This window comes from Hylobates moloch, unplaced genomic scaffold (genome assembly GCF_009828535.3).
Source record: "Hylobates moloch isolate HMO894 unplaced genomic scaffold, HMol_V3 SCAFFOLD_21, whole genome shotgun sequence".
NCBI lineage: Eukaryota > Metazoa > Chordata > Mammalia > Primates > Hylobatidae > Hylobates > Hylobates moloch.
The window spans coordinates 30,622,968-30,638,091 of NW_026652296.1; the positions used below are offsets into that span (position 1 = coordinate 30,622,968).

A 15,124-nucleotide genomic window follows, 5' to 3' on the forward strand; every position below is an offset into this window, starting at 1 on the left:
AGCCCGGATAGCTCATTCAGTCAGAGCAGACTCCTGGGAGGATGTGTGCCTCATTGGGTCCCCAACCCCAATCTCTAACTTATTAAAAAAACTATATATATATATATATATATAAAATTTTCTTTAGGGTCGTTTTAGGTACAAGCAAAATTGAGCAGAAAGTGCAGAGTGTTCCCATATTACCTCCTGCTCCCATACACCCACAGTTTACAGCTTCCCCGTGTCAATATCCCATACATAATGATTCATTCATCATTATTAGGGCTCAAGCTTGCTGTTGTGCAGTCTGTGGGTTTTGACAAATAGATGAGAATGTGTGTCTGCCATTATAGTATCATACAGAATAGTTTGACTACCCTAAAAATCTGTGCTCCTCCTATTCTTTACTCCCTTTTCCCTAACTCCTGGCAACCACTGATCTTTTTACTGTCTCCATAGTTTTGCCTTTTCTAGAGTGTCATATAGTTGGTATCATACAGTAGTATGATTCTAGACCTTTTCAGCAGATAGAGCTAGGAAAATTTTTCCTTATCAGTTTAAATTGCCACCTCTGTTTTTAATATAACACTACAGGATTCTTTTTCTCTTATTCCATACTTACATCTCCCTTCTCCTGTGGTGAGAACACTGATTCCCAACAGCATCAATGTATTTACTTATTTACTTGATCCTAGAATACACACAAGTATTTTCTGAACTGCTACATAAGTGCCTACCAAGAACAAACCTACTAAGTAAAATTCCAAATGATTTATTTCCAGAAATAAATTTATTTATTTATTTTTGTCTTTTAACTATGTTCCACAAAAGATGTAGGCAGAGTAGTGTCTTCCAAAGGTACTTAGATTAGTGCTTGTTTTTAAAATCAGTATAATGAAATTATCTGTTTTTTATATAGTTAAGCTGATTTATGTCTGCTTTATTCCATTATAGGGATTTTCCCCCCATCTTCATTGACCTCCTCAGGGTTTTATTTTTTGTTTTATTTTATTTTTTTTGAGATGGAGTCTAGCTCTGTCACCCAGGCTGGAGTACAGTGTGACTGTTCAAGCAATTCTTCTGCCTCAGCTTCCCGAGTAACTGGGATTACAGGTGTGCACCACCACACCCAGCTAATTTTTGCATTTTTTGTTTGTTTGTTTGTTTGTTTTTTGTTTTTTTGTTTTTTTGAGACGGAGTCTCACTCTGTCACCCAGGCTGGAGTGCAGTGGCGCGATCTCGGCTCACTGCAAGCTCTGCCTCCCGGGTTCACGCCATTCTCCTGCCCCAGCCTCCTGAGTATCTGGGACTACAGGCGCCCACCACCACGCCTGGCTAATTTTTTTTTTTTTTTTTTTTTTTGTATTTTAGTAGAGACAGGGTTTCACCGTGTTAGCCAGGATGGTCTCGATCTCCTGACCTCGTGATCCACCCGCCTTGGCCTCCCAAAGTGCTGGGATTACAGGCGTGAGCCACTGCGCCTGGCCAATTTTTGCGTTAATAGAAACGGGGTTTTGCTGTTGGCCAGGCTGGTCTTGAACTCCTGGCCTCAAGTGATCCACCGGCTCAGGTGATCCTCCCAAAGTGTTGGGATTACTGGCGTGAGCCACCGCACCCAGCCATCCTCAGAGTTGTAGAGTGAGCTTGGCATCACTATAAATGCACAGTTATGAAACCTTAACCGAACCTCAGAACTGCCCAGAAATCCTGTTGCATTTAATAGCATCTAATCAGCAATACCCTCTTTGAACCTATTCCAGTCCTCACAGACTTTCAAACCACTGGCCTCCACATTCTGGCTACTCCTTATTTCTCCTCCCCTCTTCCACCCAGCTTCTGTGTGAGGAGGTCTTTTACATATTCCCCGCCTGCATGCCACCCTCCAGTGTATTTCCCACATAGCAGTTGGACCAATCTTTCAGACATAGATCAGATCATAGTTAACAACTCTGGCTTAAAACCCTTCAGTGATGCCACTTCACACCCATTAGGATGGGTACTATCAAAATAACCGGAAAATAAACAAGCGTTGTCAAGGATGTGGAGAAGTTGGAACCCTTGTGCACTCTTGGGAATGTAAAATGGTGCAGCCACTATGGAAAACAATATGACAGTTCTTCAAAAAATTACCGTATAATCCTGCATGTCCACTTCTGGGCATATACCCAAAAGAATTGAAAGTAGGTCTTGAAAAGATATTTGTACACCCATGTTCATAGAAGCATTATTCACAGTAGCCAAAAGGTGAAAGCAGCTTGGCTGTCCATTGACAGATGAATTGAACAAAATGTGGTATGTAAATACAGTAGAATATTATTCAGCTTTAAAAAGGAAGGAAATTCTGGCCCATGCTACAACATGGATGAACCTTGAAGACATTGTACTAAATGAAATAAGCCATTCACAAAAGGACAAATTCTGTATGATTCTATTAAAGGTACCTAGATTAGTCAAATTTGTAGAGACGGAAAGTAGATGGTGGTTGCCAGACACTGGGGCAAGAGGGGAATAGGAAGGGGAGTTAGTGATTAATGGGTGGGGAGTTAGTGATTAATGGGTACAGAGTTTGTTTTACAAAATGAAAAGAGATCTGGAGATGGGTGGTAGGTGATTGCACAACAGTGTTAATGTCCTTAACACTACTGAACACTTAAAAATGGTTAAGATGGTAAATTTTATGCATATTTTACCACAGTTAAAAGTCTTTAGGGAATGCTCATTGCTCTTAGGATAAAGAACACAATCCTTGATGAGGCCTTAAAGCCTAGCATTCACCCCTTCAATCTCACCTCGTACTGCCTTCCCCGCGTCCCTGTGCTTCAGCCACAGTGTCATTCTTCTGCCCTCTTCAGACCTCCCTCTGCCTAAAGTGCTCTCCCTGACCTCACATAGCCAACTCCTGTTTATCTTTTGGTTACCAATTTAAACGTCAGTTCCTTAGAGAAGCTTCCTCTGGCCCCCAGGCTTAAAGCTTCAAAACATTTTACTATTTTTTTTGGAGTCAGGTTTCCCTCTGTTGCCCAGGCAGGCTGGAGTACAGCGGCACAATCAGCTCACTTATAAACAGGCCAAGCAGCCTCAACCTACTGGGCTCAAGTGACCTTCCCACCTGAGCCTCCCAAATAATTGGGTCTACAGGCATGTGCCACCATGCCCAGCCAGTCTTTTATTTTTTGTAGAGATGGGGTCTTTGCTGTGTTGCCCTGGATCCAAAACATCATTTTTTAAGCATTTAATCAATCAGTAGATATTTTACATTTACCTTCTTAGAGTTGGTCTTCCCTCCTTGCCTGTGATCTCCTTGAGGGCAGGCCTTGGGTCTCTTTTGCATACAGTAGACAAAGGGAGGAAAGGGGGAAATGAGCCAGGCTTGGCCAGCAGAATGCTGCTCCTCTGGGTGTTGCACACACCCTGACACCCTGGCCCCTCTTAGTGGGTAAGGGAGGGACATTTGGAGTGTGGTCTCTTGACTTCTTCACTCTGGACTTCCATTGGGAGAGAAATCGACAAAACCTGTGGAAGAACCTAGGAATTATATTGGCCATTCATGCTCATTAGAGCATTCCGTCTGTTCAGCAATACTGAGAGAGAATTGTGATCCTGTCTCTATTTGTTTTTTAAGTACATTTGTTTGAGGGGTTTGTGTGTGAGAGAGGGGATGTGTGTTGTATTTTGTTTTGTTTTTTGGTTACTGTGAAATGCGGGTCACAATAGTACTACCTCAGGGTTTTTCTGAGAATGGAATGAGATGTCAGCACATAGAGTGCTTAGTGCTTAGTGCAGTTCTTAGTAAAATACACAAAGGGGAAAAAAATCTGGTCGCCAGGAATCATCTCCATGGAAATGGGCGGTGAAAGCTGAGGTATGGCACTGCCTCCTGATCAGAGGCCCTATCTCCCTCCTATGCCTTTCAGCCATCGCTTCCTCCATGTAGCCCTCTTTGTTAGGTCATTGTGGTATGTCTTGCCTCTTCTAGCAATTTGTGCTCCTCAGTGAGCAAACTGTAATTTGCTAAGAAATATAAACCTATTGTGTTCCATTCTGCTGTACCCTTTCTGTGTCAGATGAGATGATAGGCTGTCTTTTGCCACAACCAAAATGGCAGTTGTTCTGCCAAGGCCTAGAAATTGTGTGAGAACTTCTCCTTCAGGACCTGGTGGTTTTTTAATCAGGCCTGAATTCTACACATGTCTAGGGAGATCAGAGGCCTCCCTCTGATCTAATTAAAAGGAAAGAAGACTTGAATTTACCCCCACACCCAGCTTAGGCAGGCAAGCATCTCATTTTTTTACCCATGGATGTCCAGTGGCTTACTTTCTCATTTAGGTCAAGGTTCATTTATTTTACCCATGAATGTCCAGTGGCCCCAACATCATTTTTATTCCTTCATTGAATTACTTTTGAAACTTTGTCAAAAATCAGTTGTCTGTACATCTGTGGATCTATCTCTGGATCCTTTGTTTTTTTCCATTGATCTCTATGTCTCTTCCTCTGTCAATATTACTCTACCAGTATTGATTACTGTAGGCCTTAATATTGAGTAGAATAATTCCTCCCACTTTTTCTTCATCAAGATAGTTTTAGCTATTCTAGGTTCTGTGCCTTTTCTTTTTTTTCTTTTTTCTTTTTTACTTTTTTTGAGACAGTCTCGCACTGTCTCAAAAAGGCTCAGGCTGGAGTGCAATGGTGTGATCTTGGCTCACTACAACCTCTGCCTCCTGGGTTCAAGTGATTCTCCTGCTTCAACCTTCCGAGTAGCTGGGACTACAGACGCGTGCCACCATGCCTGGCTAATTTTTTGTATTTTTAGTAGAGACGGGGTTTTACCATGTTAGCCAGGATGGTCTCGATCTCCTGACCTGATGATCCACCCATCTTAGCCTCCCAAGGTGCTGGGATTACAGACATGAGCCACCGTACCTGGCCTCTGCACCTTTTCATATAAACTTTAGAGTAAGCTTGTGTGTATCTGTGAAAAACCTTGCTAGGATTTTGATAGGAGTTGCATTAAACCTATAGATTAGTTTGGGGAAAATTGACATTCTTTCTATGAACATGATTTATCTCTCCATTTATTAATATTTAGGTTTTATTTGATTTCCATCAGTATCATTTGTAATTTTCAACATATAGATCCTGTACATACCTTGTTATTTGTTTAAAGCAGAAAGGGAGATGATTATAAATGGCATTCTGTCCTTTGTTTTGGTTTTCAAATATTCGTTGTCAGTATATAGAAATGTGGTTGATTTTCCTGTGTTGAATTTGTATCCTGTCACCTTGCTGAAATCAAGGTGTTTAGGATTTTTTTTTTTTTTTGTAGATTCCTTGGGAATTTCAGGGTAGACTATCATGTCATTTGCAAATAGGGACAGTTTTATTCTTTACTTGCTAATATGAATGCCTTTTCTTTTTCTTGCCTTACTGCAGTGGTCAGGATGTCCAATATTATGTTAAATAAGAGTGATGAGAAAGAACATTCTTTCCTCGTTCCCAATCTTAGGAGCAAAGTATTCAGTCTTTCACAGTAAAGTATATTGTTAGGGGTAGGTTTTTTGTAAATGTTCTTTATCAGGTTAAAGAAGTTCCCCTTTATTCTTGGTTTGTTGAGAGTTTTTAATCTTGAATGGATTTATCATGTTGGATTTTGTCAAAAGCTTTTTTCTGTATCAATTGATATGATCATATGATTTTTCTTCCATAGCTTATTGATATGGTAGATTACATTGATTTGTGGCTATTAACTAGTCTTGCATGCCTAGAACAAATCATACTTGGTCATGACATATAATTCTTTTTATACATTTTTAAATTCAGTTTGCTCATATTTTGTTAAGGTTTTTTTTTTGTGTAAGTTCATAGGATATATTAGTCTATATATATATATATATTTTTTTTTTTTTTGGTATGGTCTTTGCCTGGTTTTGATACCAGAGTAATACTGGTCTCATGAAATGGATTGGAAAGTATTCCCTTCTCATATATTTTCTAGAAGTGACTGCAAATTTGATGTTAATTCTTCTTTAAATGTTTGGTAGAATTCTTCCTGAAATCATCTGAGCCTGGAGATTTTTGTTTTTTGTTTTTTTATTTTTATTTTTTAGAATGTTAAGTGTAATTCAGTTTCTTTAATGGAACTATTCAGATTATCTGTTTCATTTTGGCTGAGTTGTAGTTTATGGTTTTTAAGAATTGGTCTATTCTGAGTTGTTGGATTAAGTTGTTCTTAGTATTCTCGTATCCTTTCAGTGGCTACAGATCTATTGTAATATCTCCTGTTTCGTTCTTGTTACTGGTGACTTGTGTCCTCTCTTTTTATATTTGTCAGTCTCGCTAGAAGTTGGTGAGTTTTATTCATTTTTTTTGAAGAACTGACTTTTTGTTTCATTTTCTCTCTTGTTTTTCTTTTTTATTGACTTCTGTTCTTATCTTTATTACTTCTGCTTGCTTTGAGTTAATTTGCTCTTCTTTTTCTAGGTTCTTTAGGTCGGAATTTTGGTTATTGATTTGAATTCCTTCCTCTATTTTGATGTAAGCATTTAGTGCTATGAGGTTTCTTCTCAGCAATCCTTTAGTTATTATATCCCACATATTTTCATATATTTTTATTTTCATTTTAATTCAGTGCTATATATTTCTTTTTTGTGACTTTGATCCAAGGATTTTCTAGAAGTTTGTTGCTTGATTTTCATGTATTTAGAGAGTTAACTTTTTGTTTTGATTTCTGTTATGATTCCATATGGTTGGAGAATATACTTTGTATGATTTCAGTTATTTTACATTTGTGAGCCTTGCTTTATGGGCCAGGATGTGGTTCATTTTAAAATACCAGTGTTTTAGGAAGCCTGGAGTCCTGCCCACTTTGTTACCTCAGCCTGCCTCCACACCTCAGCTGTGGCTCACGTCACTTGTCTCTCACAGGCAGAGAAAAAGAGGCCCAGGCAGGATGGGACAGGTGGTAGGGGCAGCCTTCTGAGGACCCCTGAGTTAGTGACAGAACTGGACCTTGAACCCCCAGAGCTCTGCCTGCCTAGACCAGGAACCTGGTTCATCCTCCCCATGGAGGCTTTGCCTTCCATGACCCTTCCCATGACATGTGATGAACACACAATGAAGCCGAGGGAGGGGTGAGGCGGGTGAGGACAGAGGAGTAGCCAGTCCAGGCCCTGTGCCCCTGCACCCTCACCTCTTTCTAATGGGGTGGTAAACGAGGAGGGGCAACTCAGATGCCTAAGAAGTTTAGGCCCAAATCTCAGAGACAGCGTGGGGCTGTTGCCCCCCTCACCCAGGTCCAGCAGGCGGCCTGTTCCCCCACTTACAAACAGGCCAAGCGCAATGCCAGGAGCTATCAGGGCCGCTGCCGCCATCGTTGCAGCCAGAATACCGCTTCCAGGGTTCCTAGCCAACTGCAAGCAGTTGACTCTTCGTCTGCTTCCTGCAGGACCTACAAGAACAATGAGGAGCTTCGGTCTCGTATTGTGTCTGGAATCATCACACCTATCCATGAGCAGTGGGAGAAGGCTGATGTAAGCAGTCCCCACCGGGAGTTCCCCCCTGCTACCGCCAGAGAGGTGGACCCACTCCGGATTCCTCCACACCACCCACACACCAGTCGGCAGCCTCCCTGGTGAGTACAGAGTGCCCAGCGGGAAGCCCATGCTTCTGTAGAGGGATTCCAGCCAGCTGTCCCCATCCTGCCACTTGACCCCATCCCTGGCCCGTATGTGTTTTCAACAAAATGATCAATGTCTTGGGGTGCATGGAATTAGAAAGTGGAGACATAAGTGGAGCAGTGAGTTCTTGAACTGCTACTAGTCACCCTAATTACCCAACATCTAAGCCTGCCTGACTTCTTTCTAGAGGCCACACAGAGCCCCTGCGTCTGTCCAAGGATCAGTGCCTCTGGGGCTTATGTGCGGTAGTCTAGGGTTGCCACCCAGGTAGTTCACAGCTAATTCATTCCAGAGCTTTTTGTCTAGACAGGGCCCTGGGCCAGTCTTTCTGAGAAAATGCAAACATGCAGAGGTACTAGCCCAGAGGAGATGCAGTCCCAGTGTCTTGCCCATTTCATTTCATTTCGTTGTAGTCCCCCAACCTCGCCATCAACTTCAGAAGTTTTCCAAAATAGCATGGGGTGTGACTGAGTCACATTCCAAGGTTTTTGCAGATTAGGATGGCAGCATTAGGACTGGAGACTTCTGCTCAGAGGGAGGAGACAAGGACCAGGGGTCCCTAGTCTCTAGCTGAGACAGCACTTCTCAGTTTGGAGCCCATACTGTGATACCATACTGTTGGTGGGGATAAGGGACAGAGTTCACTGTGAGGGACATAAATAAGCACTTAATAAATGTAGACTACCATTGTTATTTTATTCTGGTTCGCAATTATATGCCTTTAGTTAGCTAAAGATGGGAAATCAGTTTAATTATTCCAAGTAATGATTGGCATATCTCTTTGGCAAAATCTTTACCAAAAATATTGAGTCCTGTGAAGAGAATGGAGAATAAGAAAAAGTGGTTGAAAAGGTTGAAAATGGCTTGTCTGATATATCTTATTTTACCAAAGGGAATAGAGATAAGATGACCTGCCTGAGTTCACCAGCCACTAATAAAGAGGCAGAGCCAGGGCTGGAGTCTAGGTGTCCTTACTCCCTTCACAGTGCTCTGGCTGTGATGTAAACAGATGTGATCTAACCACCTTTCCAGGGTGGAAAGATTTAAGAATAAGCCCTGGTCAGAAGTCAAGTTGGGAAAAAATTTTAGACCTGGAGTAAATAGTAATTCTCAGCTTTATTAGACCCAGTGCCCATTTCAAAACAAATATTCTGTGAAATATCCCTTACTATATTGAAATGGAATTCATAAGTATTCTAACTTACTTCATGCACATTTCAGAGGAAATCAGTATAAAGTCCTAACTATAACATAAATTAGAAAAAGAGAGTAATTGATAAGATGATGATGTGTATTCCATGTGTAGGTGCCTGAGTACACTGGAGAGCATGGATGTTTACACCTGTATGTGGAATTATCTTGAATTCAACAGTGACAAAAGCTGTTGTATACAGATGTATTATGTCAACAACTCAAATACCACAAAACTCTGTTGCTGTTACTAGCGTGACTTTTTTGAAATGGTAAACAGCCGTTAGGAGAATTGCAAACAAAATATTGAATATTGTTTCTTCAGTTATACCATAGTTACATTCCTGGAAAAATGTGCTTGTTTTAAAGTAGTAGAAAAAAAAATACTTTGTGTTCATATATAAAATGGCCTTACATTCAGATAATTTATTTAGGCTTTACACCTCCATGAGTATCTAACAAGACATTTGAAAATTGTGTGGGATGCAGGTCATTCTTCATTTCGTGAAACTCTACTATGAATTGTAGAACATCTAGCGTCTCTGGTCTCTGCCTGTAAATGCCAAGAACACCTTCCAACTACTATGACAAGCAAAAATGACCCCAGGGCTTGCACTATGGCACCTGGAGGCCATGCCTCCCTAATTGGGAATCATAGACCTAGAATATAGAATTGTGAAAGTAAAAATCCTAGCCTTGGAAGAACTGAGAGAATGAGAAAATCACCATGTTGCAACTTCTGCTGAAATAATGTACCTAGTCACAAATTGTCAATGGTTGATAAAACTATTAAGTAAAGGTTGATAGGGGGCTTTATAATAGGTGGATCTGGCGAGTAGCATCTGAACCCATTGATTAATCTTAACGCTAAAAGTGGGATAGCCAGATACTGTTTTCTAATATTATGCAATAGTAAGTTCACAGCAACCTCAATCTAGATACAACTCCCAGTTTAAAAATATGAAGGACAGAAGAATGAGTCAAACAGATACATGAGGATACAACATCCAAAATTGGAATATGGAAAAATTGTATAGGATAAATTGATCTTGTTTTTTCAACAAATAAATTAATCACATGGGGAGAAAAGGGAGAAGGAGGCTGTTGTGGAAAGAGTCATACCAACTAAAATGCAGTGTTGGACCTTGTTTGGATCTTGATTCAAACTAATTCAAAAAATTATTTTTTAAACATTTGGGGAAATTTGAGCATGGACCAGGTATTAGATAGCATTATGAATTACTGCCAATTTTGTTAGGTGAAATAATTCTGCTTATGTTAAAAAAAGAAATCTTTATCTGTTAGAGATATATATTGAAGTATTTAAAGGTGAATGATATGTCTGGGATTTACTTTTTTTTTTATTTTTTATTGTACTTTAAGTTTTAGGGTACATGTGCACAATGTGCAGGTTTGTTACATATGTATCCATGTGCCATGTTGGTGTGCTGCACCCATTAACTCGTCATTTAGCATTAGGTGTGTCTCCTAATGCTATCCCTCCCCCCTCCCCCAGAGTGTGATGTTCCCCTTCCTGTGTCCATGTGTTCTCATTGTTCAATTCCCACCTATGAGTGAGAACATGCGGTGTTTGGTTTTTTGTCCTTGCGATAGTTTACTGAGAATGATGATTTCCAGTTTCATCCATGTCCCTACGAAGGACATGAACTCATCATTTTTTATGGCTGCATAGTATTCCATGGTGTATATGTGCCACATTTTCTTAATCCAGTCTATCGTTGTTGGACATTTGGGTTGGTTCCAAGTCTTTGCTATTGTGACTAATGCCACAGTAAACATACGTGTGCATGTGTCTTTATAGCAGCATGATTTATAATCCTTTGGGTATATACCCAGTAATGGGATGGCTGGGTCAAATGGTATTTCTAGTTCTAGATCCCTGAGGAATCGCCACACTGACTTCCACAATGATTGAACTAGTTTACAGTCCCACCAACAGTGTAAAAGTGTTCCTATTTCTCCACATCCTCTCCAGCAGGTATAATTCTAACAAAACTTATATAAGACTTTTATACTGAAAACTACAAAATGCTAGTGAAAGAAATCAAAGAAGATCTAAATAAATGGAGAGACATAACATGTTCATGGATTAAAGACTCAGCATAGTAAAAATGTCAGATACTCCACAAATTGATATACTATTTCAGTGCAATTCCTATCAAAATCCCAACAAGAATTTCTGCAGATATAGCAAGATACAGCAGATAATATTTATATGGAAAGGCAAAGAATCTAAGATAACTGTAACAATTTTTTAAAGGAATAAAGTAGAAGAAATCATTCTACCCAATATTAAGGCTAATTATATAGCTAAAGTAATCAAGATGGTGGAATTGGCAGAGGGCCAGACATATAGATAAGTAGAACAGAATAGTGAACACAGAAATAAGACCAGCCAACTTTTGACAAGGGTGCAAAAACAAGTCAATGGAGGAAGGAATGTCTTTCAATAGATGATGCTGGAGCAATTGGATAATCACAAGCAAAAATATGAGCCTTGACCTTAACCTTATATAAAAATGACCTCAAATTGGATCATTGATTTAAATGTAACATACAATACCACAACACACCTAGAAGAAAACACAAGAGGAAATCTTCAGTATCTAAGGCTTGGTGAAGAGTTCTTAGATACAGCACTAAATGCACAATGTTAAAAAAAAGATGCTAAATTGGACTTCATTGAAATTTAAAACTTTCGCTCTGTGAAAGACCCTGTTAAGAGGATGGAAGCATAACCTATAGTTTGGGAGGCAATGCTTGGAAACCACATATTCAACAAAGGATTCATATCTAAATAAAGAACTCTCAAAATCAACAGCTTAAGAAACTATCCAATTAGAAAATGGAAAAATGAAGGCCAGGCATGGTGGCTTATGCCTGTAATCCCAGTACTTTGGGAAGCTGAGGTGAGTGGATCACCTGAAGCCAGGAATTCGAGATCAGCCTGGCCAACATGGCAAAACCTTGTCTCTTCAAAAATACAAAAATTGGCGGGTGTGGTGGTGCATGCCTGTAGTCCCAGCTACTCAGGAGGCTGAGGCAGGAGGATCACTTGAACCCGGGAGGCGGAGGTTGCAGTGAGCCGAGATGGCGCCACTGCTCTCCAGCTTGGGTGACAGAGCAAGACTCTGTCCCCCCCAAAAAAAGAAAAAATGGAAAAATGATATGAAGAGGTAATACACTGAGAAGGATGTACAGATGGCAAAGAAGCAATGAAAAGATGCTCAGCATTGCTAGCCATTAAGCTAGGTGAAATGCAAATGAAACCACAATGGGTGTTTCACACCTATTAGAATAGCCAAAATTAAAAATAGTGATGATACGAAATTGTAGAGAGAGTGCAGAAAAACTGGATCATGTACACTACTGGCGGGCATGTCAAATGTTACAGCTACTCTGGAAAATCATTTGGCAGTTTCTTGAAAAACTAAACATGTACTTAATAGTTAGATCCAGGAATCACACTCCTGAACATTTATCTCAGAAAAATGAAAATTGTGCCCACAGAAAAACCTGTACACAGATGTTCAGAAGAGTTTTATTTGTGATAGCCAAAAGCTGGAAATAATCTGGATGTCCCTCCTCCGGTGATGAATAGTTAAAGGAACCGTGGTATATCCATACTGTGGAATACTACTCGGCACTATAAAGGAATGAACTGTTGAAACACAGCAATTTGGATAATCAGAGTCATTATGCTGAGTGAAAGAAGCCAATCCCAAAAGGTCACATATTGTGTGATTCCACTTACATAACATTTTTAAAATGACACAGTTATAGAGGTGCTAAACAGATTAATGCTTTCCAGGGGTTATGAGGGCAGGGCTATAGGTGTGGTTATTAAGGGGAGTAACATGAGAGAGATCTTTGTGGTGGTTTAACTATTAGAGGAAACTGAGTGAAGTATATTGGAACCTCTTGTACTGTTTTTCCAACCCCTGTGAATCTTTTTTTTTTTTTTTAGACAGAGTCTCCCTCTGTTACCCAGTGTGGAGTGCAGTGGTGTGATCTCGGCTCACTGCAGCCTCCGCCTCCCGGGTTCAAGCTACTCTTCTGCCTCAGCCTTCCGAGTAGCTGGGATTACAGATGCCTGCCACCACACCCAGCTCATTTTTGTATTTTTAGTAGAGACGAGGTTTCACCATGTTGGCCAAGCTGGTCTCAAAATCCTGCCCTCAAGTGATCTGCCCACCTCAGCCTCCCAAATGGCTGGGATCACAGGCATAAGCCCCTGTTCCTGGGCCCCTGTGAATCTTTAATTATTTAACAATAAAAGGGTTTTTAAAATTTAGATGCTGAAGAGCCACTTAGATTCTTAAGTCCATGGTATTTATTCAGCTCTGTGTAGGGGGACAGTGGATCTAGCCCTGAGTGTTTCATAAAGGCCAGTGAGGCCTTTTGTCCTGCTAGCTCATATCATCTAGTCAGGGATGAGCAATGGAGTGGGAGCACATAGGGAAAGGAATCTGAGCCTTACCTGAAGGCTTCCCCAAGGAAGGGACTGACCACTGAGCAGTCTCCTAAAGAATAAGGAGGAGATGTTAGCCAGACAGAGAGTAGGGCAGAAAGGGCATCTTAGCCTGAAAGCCTGTCCTGTGCAGAGCCCTGGAAGGACAGGCAGTGGAGCCAGAGCTGGGCAGGTGTCATTAAGTGGGTTGCTGAGACCAGGTCAAGCTTCCCCACTTAGGGTAAGGGAAAGGATACAATACTCCTTATCAGGGTAGAAAATTACCAAGAAGGGATGTGGGCCTCAGTTCAGTGAATCTTTAATAAGTGAAGGCTCTGAGTCTTTGGTCTGAGGAGGCTTTGGGGAACGTGGATATTCTACTAGGCCCAGAAAATGAGCAGGATACCAGCCAAGCACTGGACTGCTGCAGGTCCAGCAAGTCCTGTCCCAACCTGGTTTTGGTTGGCAGAAACCTCTGGTCCTCTATCTCTGGAGGTTACCCCACTTTTGACAGTACCACCACTCAGTTATTTTTGTCTGATCCCAAGATTACTGGCTTTTTTCAAGAGCATATTTTCTTTGCTCTGTGTTTTCACCCATTGCTTGGACCTGTGCATTGTACATTTTTGGTGAGTCCTCTATTCAGCAAATGTTTTTCTCTGTGGGTTCAGGGATCCTAGGGCTGGGCCCCTACTTCAGAGGCATGCACTTCCCCTGTGGCATGGGAAATAGGTGAGTTAGAGAGGTAATTGCTGTTACAGAGGTTAGCACAGAGATAATTCATGAGTATCCTGGGAAAGGCTACTTGGAAGTGCTGCCTGAGCTGTGTCTTCACCGGAAAGGGAATTATTTCTTAAACTTTCTTTCTGCCTTTTCATATGTCTGAATTACTACATAACAGATTTTTTTTTTTTTTAGGGAGAAGGTTGTTTCAGGCTGAGGAAACAGTAGGTTAGAGGCATCAAGGTCTAAAAACATGGGGCTGTCCCTGAACTTTAGCCGGACAAAAATAATTTGTCTGGAATTCCAGCATATAGCAGCTATGGAGGATGGGGCCAGATTTTGGGAAGCCCCTGATGTGAAGTACATGAATCTCCCTGTGGACAGTTGGAAACCACTGAAGGATTCTGTGGGCAACAGTGCCTTTGGCTAAAGAGCCTAGTGGGTTGGAGAGGATCAGGCAGAAGATCGAGCTTGTCCCTCCTCCATACCACTCTGAAGGAAGGACTTGGTTCCCTTCCTTCCCTGCCCCACCTCTCCCCCAACGTCAAGGAGAGTATTTTATGGCAATTAGGAGCACAGGCTTTGGAGAATGATCAACTGAGTTCAAACCCTGAGCTTGCACCTTTCCCTGTCTCAGCACATATAGCCTCTTGAAGCCTCAGTTTTCTGATCTGCACCTTGGGAATAATTACAGCTGTCTCAAAGGTTTTGTAGGATTGAATGTGATGATGGATATCACATGTTGACATTCAGTAAATATTCAGTGGTCTAGTAACTGGCCACTGGAAAAAAAATATTCAATGGATGCCCATTCAGGTAGCTGGCAAAGATGAGAACAAGTTTGAAGGTGTAATGAGTAGAGGGTCTCTCAAAAGAGAACCTTGTTTTTTTTTTTTTTTTAATACCTACCATCTTCCCCCCTAAACAGATTTGATGTAGGATTAGGTGTGAGAGTGTCAGCCCAGAGGGGGTGTTGGGCAACTGTATTTAGGCCCAGGCCCAGGTCCATTATGGACATTGTTTCCGTTGTCATCATCCTCATCATCACCCTGTGTTGAGGACAGAAGTAATTTCCCTTTCTTGGCTG

At 41.1% G+C, this 15,124-nt stretch overlaps 1 protein-coding gene across 3 annotated transcripts in view; it reads left to right on the forward strand.

Annotated features, from left to right (window-relative positions):
* The window catches only part of PSMF1 (proteasome inhibitor subunit 1), a 50,533-nt gene that overhangs the window by 13,659 nt on the left and 21,750 nt on the right, over nt 1-15,124 (forward strand). For all 3 annotated transcript variants that reach the window (XM_032143115.2, XM_058432925.1, XM_032143114.2), the window contains one exon: nt 7,421-7,606. In XM_032143115.2, coding sequence (XP_031999006.1) covers nt 7,421-7,606 — 186 coding nt within the window. The remainder of the gene's footprint in view (nt 1-7,420; nt 7,607-15,124) is intronic.